Below are 7,887 nucleotides of genomic sequence, written 5' to 3'. Positions count from 1 at the left end.
AAAATAGTATGTGTACCAAATGTTGTAAAAATCCATTCCATAATTGTTGAATTATTATAATTTTTCACCTTTTTAAGGCATAGGTATTCTGAAGGAGGAAAGGGAAGGAGGGCATTCGATAGAAAAAGAAATTAGCTACACTCCAGCCAAGTTTGGTACAGATAGACTTAGTAGATATTGCGCTGCATCACGTACGTGTGATAAGAATTAACGTTTTTCGTTTTGAGCATTGCTATTTTTTTCCTGAAGAGGAGGAGGGTAAAAGGAGTCTGGGCCAAGATTGAACATTATGAGTAACGCCATTCGATTTAGAGACCACAAATACCACGAAATTGATACCCATACTGCATTTTTACCATTTTTGAGTTATGTGGTAGTGGGAGAGTCCCCCTTTCCCCTTCCCCTAGATGGATGAAATTTTAAACCATGATTTGTCCCTATGTAAGCAGTATTTGTACCAATTTTTGGGAAAATTCGTTCAATAATTGTTGATCTATAATTGATTTTCATTAATTTTAGAGCGTAGGTGTTCGGGAGGGGTAGGGAGGTTTGGGGATATCAACAAACGAAGTTCAGATCATTCAACCATGGAAAATTAGCTACCTTTCTGCCAAGTTTGGTACAAATCGGCCCGGTAGATTTTGCGTGATGCGAGTGCATACATATATATATATACAGACAACGGTGACTTTTATATATTAGAAGAAGAGAAGAAGATTACGTATTCGTGTACACGGCTGGAACTTAAGTTTATACGCAACGTTTACGGGGATGATATACTGCTTCATCTGCATGCGCGGACGCGTTCAACATCGAATGAATGTTAGATTTCTCTTATCCATGGTCAGCATCAATCTAGCCAAATATTAAACAACGATGAATGATGTTTAAGCTAATACAGCTGAATGATTAGAATGGTGACAAGTTGGCAACACATACGTTATCGCGCCATCAATAAAAATATCCCTGCTCCATTGTTTTAACCACATTTCCCTTTCGTTTACAATAAAGTGCACCATACATTATTTCTGAACGCATACATTTTGTACGGCTATATTTTCCACTTATTTGGTTTGCTTTAGCATTTTAAAATAACTGATTTATTTTTAATACATAGCGAGAATCTGTTTCAAATCCCCATTCAAATGCACATTATCCCAGTCGTTTTGTGTATTATCCAGATAATTATCGTAATCGTGCAGTTCCTTGGCCGCACCTCGTTGCAGCAAGCGGGAGACCGCATCGAAAGTGACACGATCATTATCCACCAAGCATTTGGCCTTGGTCCAACGATTGTCCCGGTGTTGCCATGTCAGCAAAGCTGGATAGCGCATATTGATTGAAATGGAGCGGTTATCAATCAAGGCAACGCATGCATCCGGACAATTTTCAGCTATTTTATCAGCAATGCGTAGCCCTGGTGCTCTCTCTAACCGGTTTTCGTAGAAGTTTTCGCAACCAACGTAATACCCAACAATCTGACGTCCTTTGCGAGAGGCCTTGGCTTCAACCTTTAAAAAGATGTATTGCCACAAATGTATTAAATAAACCCCATGGGATGTGTTAAACGAATATATTCACCTGAACCAGTGCTACCTCTGCCATAGGGGACACTTGTAGACACTGATGGAAAAGAGGTACTGCATCTACAATGACGCTTGGCTTTCCAGCCTCTGCTAGCAGTAGACCGTTAACAGCTAAATGCGGATATTTGGCCGCATGTAGCATGATTTTACAATATGCACGAGCATCGAACAGAATTTCCGACATGGTTAAAATATTGAAAACAAAGTGCAAACCTTGTCCAATTGTCACGAATGTTTTTGATCTTTCTGTGCTAGAGTTGAAAATGTTAAACAGTACCCACCAAGTTCATACGATCGCAGATATATGAACGATAAGTCCGGATCTAGAAGAACTTCAACGTCAAGAAACAACGTCGATTGGAAATCGATTGCTATAGATCAACGGCGAAATTATTTTTTTTATCAGCTGATTTAGAATTGATTGAAATATTCACGATAGTACGTCATGACAATCACTATTTTACCCAACTTAACTAGTCCGTTCTTTTCCAACGAAACGCTGAACCAGGATAGGTCCGTAATCACGTCCCACCACTGGTCAAATTTCATTTGACAGTTATAACTACATAGAACTATCCCAGTGAAAAAGAGATATACAAGAGTTACAAACCCGCTTATGCACAATGGTATATTCTGGGTCACATTGGAATAATAAATTAAGAATATACAAAATATTTCACGCTGATTTGGAAACTTTGCCATTCTATTAGGCTATTAAAAAGCAAAAAATAATTCAAACTAAGCTGGATAAAATTGAAAATACATTAATTATAAAAAACAATTATGACCAATCATTTTAGACATACTTAGTATTATCACAAATTTATAAAAACAAGATAATTAACAATAAACGCTAACTGATGGCATTGATTTTATGTTATTAACTAAAAATAGTAAACAATAGGTTTACGTAAAGCGTCAAGCTTATTTACGTAACATTTGGAAATGAATTTTTGGAAGTAAAAAGCGAGAATTTAAAATACAAACAATTAATCTTAGAAACTTAACGAAGTTTTATAGACTTGTATTTGCATATTGCAAAATTTCTAAACTACGCCCACGATAGTATGTATTGGTTCAGTTGCGGACTTTAAACCCATTCAAAGTCAAATGTTCGCGATGCATAATTAATAGCGCAATGCACGTGAAAAAAATCCCCTGGGGATTTAAATACATTCTCTCTGGCTCTAACAACCCATATAGAGGCGAGGCTCGCTACATTGAGTCACAGACATCAACACAGCCCCAGCAACGGGGATTATAAAAACAAGCGATACCATGGTTGATGACCTAGTCGCATATGTCTGCTTCAGAGTACAAAATGAAGTTAAGTTTGTGTCTTGTTCCGTTATTGTTTTTCATTACCGTTCAGGCCAAATCCAACGCTCGCCCCACTGTTCATACAGCTTTAGGTGCAATCGAAGGCACTGTTCTTCAATCCCGGTTGGGCAAGACATTCTTGGCCTTTCGCGCCTTTCGATTCCGTGCACCTGTGCCGCTGACAGAACCCTGGAACAGCACATATGATGCTACCGAAGATGGTCCAATGTGTCCGCAACCGTATATCAATTCAACCTACAAAATGTCAGAAGATTGCCTACGGCTAAACGTGTACACATCGGTGATTCCCAATGAACTGACACGAATTATACCACGAGAAGTCCTGGTCTACTTGCATCCCGGAGGATTTTACGTGCTTTCCGGTCAGTCAAACACTTTTGCCGGCCCACATGCAATCATGGATCACCCAATAGTATTTGTGACGATCAATTATCGCCTAGGATCGCTCGGATTCATGAGCACTGGGACTTCCGACTGTCCTGGAAATGCGGGTTTGAAGGATCAAGTGATGGCCCTAAGGTGGATCAAGGAAAACATTGCCAACTTTGGTGGTAAACCGGACTCGGTCACACTGATGGGATACAGTGCTGGGGCCATGAGCACAGCGTTACATTTGATCTCACCAATGTCCCAAGGATTATTTCATCGTGCTATCGTCATGAGCGCGGCACCAACGGCCCAATGGGAAGTACCGGAGCATCAGCTTGATCTGGCCCATAAACAAGCTATCCTGCTCGGATGTGACATCAACTCAATACCTAAAATGATCGATTGCCTTCGCCAAAAATCGGCTAACGATTTTGCTAACAGTTTGGAATCAATGTTTGTAGTTTCTTGGAACCCCGTACTCCTATGGAAGCCCATTGTAGAACCGGATTTCGGCCAGGAACGGTTTCTTGATCGAAATCCAACGGAAGCATTCCGAAACGGCGATTTTATGAGGGTTCCATTGATTGCCGGTATCACGAAAGATGAGTTTGCTCAGCCGGCTGTTACATTCCTGCGTAACGACACTTTACGCCGAGAACTGGATGAAAGCTTTGAAACTCTTGCACCCATACTGTTTCTTTTCGAGCGACACACACCTGAAAGTCGAACTAAAAGCCGTTTACTTCGTGAGCAATTTTTGGGTGATCGTCCGTTGACTTTGAACGGTTCCCTAGAGGGTTTGAATTTTGTACGTTGTAACTTTTGAATCGATTGAAAACTATTTGCTCTTTACGTTCTAATGTTTTTTTTTGCATATTAATGCCAGCTTTTTGCAGATGGGCTGATCGGGTTCGGTATGCACCGGTTCGTCGCGCTGGCGTCAAAATACACAACGGTATACCAATATAAATTTTCGTACGTTGGAAGATACAGCCACTTGTACTATCCCGAGCCGGATAAACCGTACGGAGCGGTTCACCACGATGATTTGCTCTATCTCCTAACCGGACCGTTTATTGCTCCAATGTTCAATGCTACAGACCCTGAAAACGAAACCGTCGTCAGGATGACCTCAATGTGGACAAGTTTTGCAATTCATGGGTAAGTCAGCGATCACAGGTGGGAAAAAGTAATAGTAGTACACAAAAATCCCTGTTCTATTCCATAGCAATCCAAACCGTGCAAATCTACCAGGATTGAACTGGGTACCTGTTACGTGCAAGAGCGATAACTATCTGGAAATTGGAGAACAGCTAGAAAACAAACAAGGACTGTTTACGGACCGATTTTCCTTCTGGGAGGAACTATTTCCCTTAAATTAGCAATAAACTTATAAGAATAATATTAATAAATCACATGATGCATACCGTCCAGGGCTTCCTTCATTTCATTGTATCCCATTTCGAGTATCTCGACTGCTTTGATGATTCCGTTGGTTCCTTGCATCGCTTGAAGTTCCTTTTCTAGATGCCGATAAGGTTTAAATGAGTCTTGGACGTTATAATCATATCGATTATAGAGAGTTTTGTGGAAAAAATAATCAAAACCACTCTCAAGTTCTTCTTGCACGAACTGAAACGCCTCGGCCTTGAACAGTTTCCACAGTATAGCTGCCATTTGTGGTACTTCACATCCATTGTACGGCACTTTTATAAACTCTTTCATTGCACGCCAATCGTCAAGTGTGATGCGGATTTTGCAGAACAAAAATATTGGTTGTTTGAAGTAGAGTGCATATAGGAGGTAAAATGCACCGATTCGCTCTAGTTGTATTTGACAGCATTTGAAAAACTGTTTCACTATGTAGAATATTTCACTGGTATAGTCCACGAGTTCGAACACCGTACTTCTTCCGCTGAAAGCGCAATGCACAAATGTGTTATCATTTCCCGGGTCGGGTTTTTTTATTTACCACATACGTACCAAAATATGTATTGGAAGTTTGTCCGTTTCCACTCTTGACAAAACGACTGGAAACTCGGAGAACCCAATTTAGCAAAATCCATCAAAAACTTGGAGCAATCTTCACGGAATCCATTGGATAATCGAGATACCATTTTTAATGCTGATGTTGCTTTTCCCGGTAAAACTTTGTTTGTTTTGATTCTGCGAGTAACCCGATGAAAAGTTCACAGCTACCTTCAGTGGCACAGTCCGACACGTCAAACATTGTTTAACTACAAATCGCAAAATAGAAGCGGGGCAATCCTAGCCGAAATAGGGTGATATTTTTAACTGAAGCATTATTTCTCCACAAAAATGCCGTACGCTAATCAACCTTCCGTAACTATCTCTGAATTGACTGATGAAAATGTTAAGTTCATCGTGGAAGATACCGAGCTCAGGTTAGTATCTATTTCTTCGATTGTAAAGAAGCAAACTATTAAAATGTTGGGTTATGTTGATTCTTTCAGTGTGGCAAACAGTTTACGGAGAGTGTTCATTGCAGAAACTCCTACGCTTGCGATCGATTGGGTGCAGTTGGAATCAAATACTACCGTTTTGGCGGATGAATTCCTCGCCCACCGCGTTGGTCTGATTCCATTGATTTCCGATGAAGTTGTCGATCGTATGCAGTACAGCCGAGATTGCCCTTGTTTGGATTTTTGTAACGAATGCAGTGTTGAGTTTACGCTTGACGTCAAGTGTAATGAGGAGCATACGCGGCATGTTACTACGGCTGATTTGAAATCCAGTGACCCTCGCGTTTTGCCGGTTACTTCAAGACACCGGGATGACGAAGATAACGAGTACGGTGAAGGAACGGATGAAATCCTCATTATTAAGCTACGCAAAGGACAGGAACTGAAATTAAAAGCATACGCGAAGAAAGGTTTCGGAAAAGAGCATGCCAAATGGAACCCTACGTGTGGCGTCAGTTTTGAGTACGATCCAGACAACGCTATGAGGCATACGCTGTTTCCAAAGCCAGATGAATGGCCAAAATCCGAGCATACGGAGTTGGATGACGATAAATGTAATCACCATCGACTCTACTCCGATAGAAGGGAAACACTATTTTAATTTGTTTCTTCTTTTAGATGAAGCTGACTATAATTGGGAACTGAAACCGAACAAATTTTTTTTCAACGTTGAATCATCTGGAGCACTGAAGCCGGAAAACATTGTACTAATGGGCGTGCAAGTGTTGAAAAACAAACTTTCGAACCTGCAAACGCAACTGAGTCATGAAACCGATGTATTGGCAATCTAATGTCTCTACCACATCCGTGAAACTGAACGTATTAATATAAAGAGACAAAAGCAACCTTTATAATGTATGTTCTTTCCTTCTATTCGAAACAAAAAGATTTGATTGCAAACCTTCCATTTAGTAATCATCACTATCGTCTTCTTCTTGTGACATTTGTTTTTGGAAAACCTCGGCATTTTGTAGAGTTGCCGTCTGGACGTTGTACCATTGTTGCTGTTCCGCAGCTGCTTGCTCTTCCCGTGCCCTAGCAAAAAGCTCCTGCTGCTGGCGAAGTAGTTCTTCCTCCGGAATGCCAAGATTTTCCAGTCGAGTGCTCTGACGGCGTCGCTTAGCGGCTACTTGTTTGCAGTCATTTAACACCGCTTCCGCCTCCTGTTTGTAATCTTTAAAGCCGAGACGGTCAAGGGCTTCCAGAACGTGTTCCGCGTTGATCGTTTTCTTGTTACGCTGGTTGCATACCTCATTCGCCTCTGAGCTGATCAAATGTATAAACTCAGTGCAACAATTCAGTATTAACTCTCGGCTTTCGTTTGCCACTCTGACTGATGGCACCTATTGGGGAAGAAGGAAAATTGTATAACGGGTAGAAAAATCGCATAGGAATTAAATTACCAACTCCTTGATGATTTTGTTTATGCTAGCACGCGGTAAAGTTAATTCATCATCTTCCTGATTGGGCGGGCACAGTTCGTCGTGTGGATCAGACATGCTTAAATGATCAACAAAACCCTGACCAGTATGGAATTGTAATTGTTTTGAAACACCTTTTACTTTCTCTTCGTCTTTTCCACAACGATACAAACTTAAAGGTAAACAAAGTAGCGTCTACATACACTGCTCAAGAGTTTTATTGGAACAGAAGTACGTTAGTACTGCTGCGTTTGGAGATTACTGGATGACAGTTCTTTAGCCAAAACAACTTCGATTAAGGAATATAAACAAAAATCATATCGACCAAAATGAGTGTAGTACAGGTTAACACATCTAGTTTATTTGTTTGACATATATGACGACATTTCGTTAAAAATCTAAAATTCTAAAATTATGTGATTTCCTTTTGGGTAAAAGAGTAAATGAGGCTCCGGCCTTCTTTTTTTCGGTCGTGGCTACACCTCTTGTGCGAAGATATATCTGGGTAAAAGGGTAAATGAGGCCACGGGCTAGATTCTCCTCTTCCTACTGGTTCACATTTAGCGCCTGAAGCTATGCAAAGCGCGACACATGTATTCGTTTCGAATTTTTGAACGCTAACGGTTCGCTTAAAAGACCATCACGGTTTAAACTAATCACGCAGTGGAGGTTCAATGCGGGTTAATA

The 7,887-nt window shown here is 40.7% G+C and overlaps 4 protein-coding genes across 4 annotated transcripts; 2 read left to right on the top strand and 2 right to left on the bottom strand.

The window, feature by feature from the left end:
- Positions 1 to 1,035: 1,035 nt before the first annotated feature.
- On the bottom strand, positions 1,036 to 1,819 carry LOC131286972 (ER membrane protein complex subunit 8/9 homolog). The gene is made up of 2 exons (XM_058315982.1): positions 1,582 to 1,819; positions 1,036 to 1,511 (listed from the first exon to the last, which is right to left on the bottom strand). Exons 1-2 carry the CDS (start codon positions 1,768 to 1,770, stop codon positions 1,107 to 1,109), a joined length of 594 nt encoding a protein of 197 aa, XP_058171965.1. The 5' UTR covers positions 1,771 to 1,819; the 3' UTR covers positions 1,036 to 1,106.
- A 1,045-nt stretch (positions 1,820 to 2,864) lies between these two features.
- LOC131285111 (juvenile hormone esterase) lies at positions 2,865 to 4,716 on the top strand. Its single transcript, XM_058313970.1, has 4 exons — positions 2,865 to 2,900; positions 2,959 to 4,104; positions 4,183 to 4,457; positions 4,525 to 4,716. Exons 1-4 carry the CDS (start codon positions 2,865 to 2,867, stop codon positions 4,676 to 4,678), a joined length of 1,611 nt encoding a protein of 536 aa, XP_058169953.1. The 3' UTR covers positions 4,679 to 4,716.
- Positions 4,717 to 5,540: 824 nt separating this feature from the next.
- On the top strand, positions 5,541 to 6,626 carry LOC131286097 (DNA-directed RNA polymerase II subunit RPB3). The gene is made up of 3 exons (XM_058314966.1): positions 5,541 to 5,701; positions 5,771 to 6,333; positions 6,398 to 6,626. Exons 1-3 carry the CDS (start codon positions 5,616 to 5,618, stop codon positions 6,568 to 6,570), a joined length of 822 nt encoding a protein of 273 aa, XP_058170949.1. The 5' UTR covers positions 5,541 to 5,615; the 3' UTR covers positions 6,571 to 6,626.
- Positions 6,627 to 6,648: 22 nt separating this feature from the next.
- Positions 6,649 to 7,352, bottom strand: LOC131286098 (protein Dr1). Its single transcript, XM_058314967.1, has 2 exons — positions 7,183 to 7,352; positions 6,649 to 7,122 (listed from the first exon to the last, which is right to left on the bottom strand). The coding sequence occupies exons 1-2, from the start codon at positions 7,276 to 7,278 to the stop codon at positions 6,688 to 6,690; spliced, it is 531 nt and encodes a 176-aa protein (XP_058170950.1). The 5' UTR covers positions 7,279 to 7,352; the 3' UTR covers positions 6,649 to 6,687.
- Between the last annotated feature and the right edge of the window lie 535 nt (positions 7,353 to 7,887).

This window comes from Anopheles ziemanni, chromosome 3 (genome assembly GCF_943734765.1).
Source record: "Anopheles ziemanni chromosome 3, idAnoZiCoDA_A2_x.2, whole genome shotgun sequence".
Lineage (NCBI taxonomy): Eukaryota > Metazoa > Arthropoda > Insecta > Diptera > Culicidae > Anopheles > Anopheles ziemanni.
This window is presented reverse-complemented; position numbering and strand designations above follow the sequence as displayed.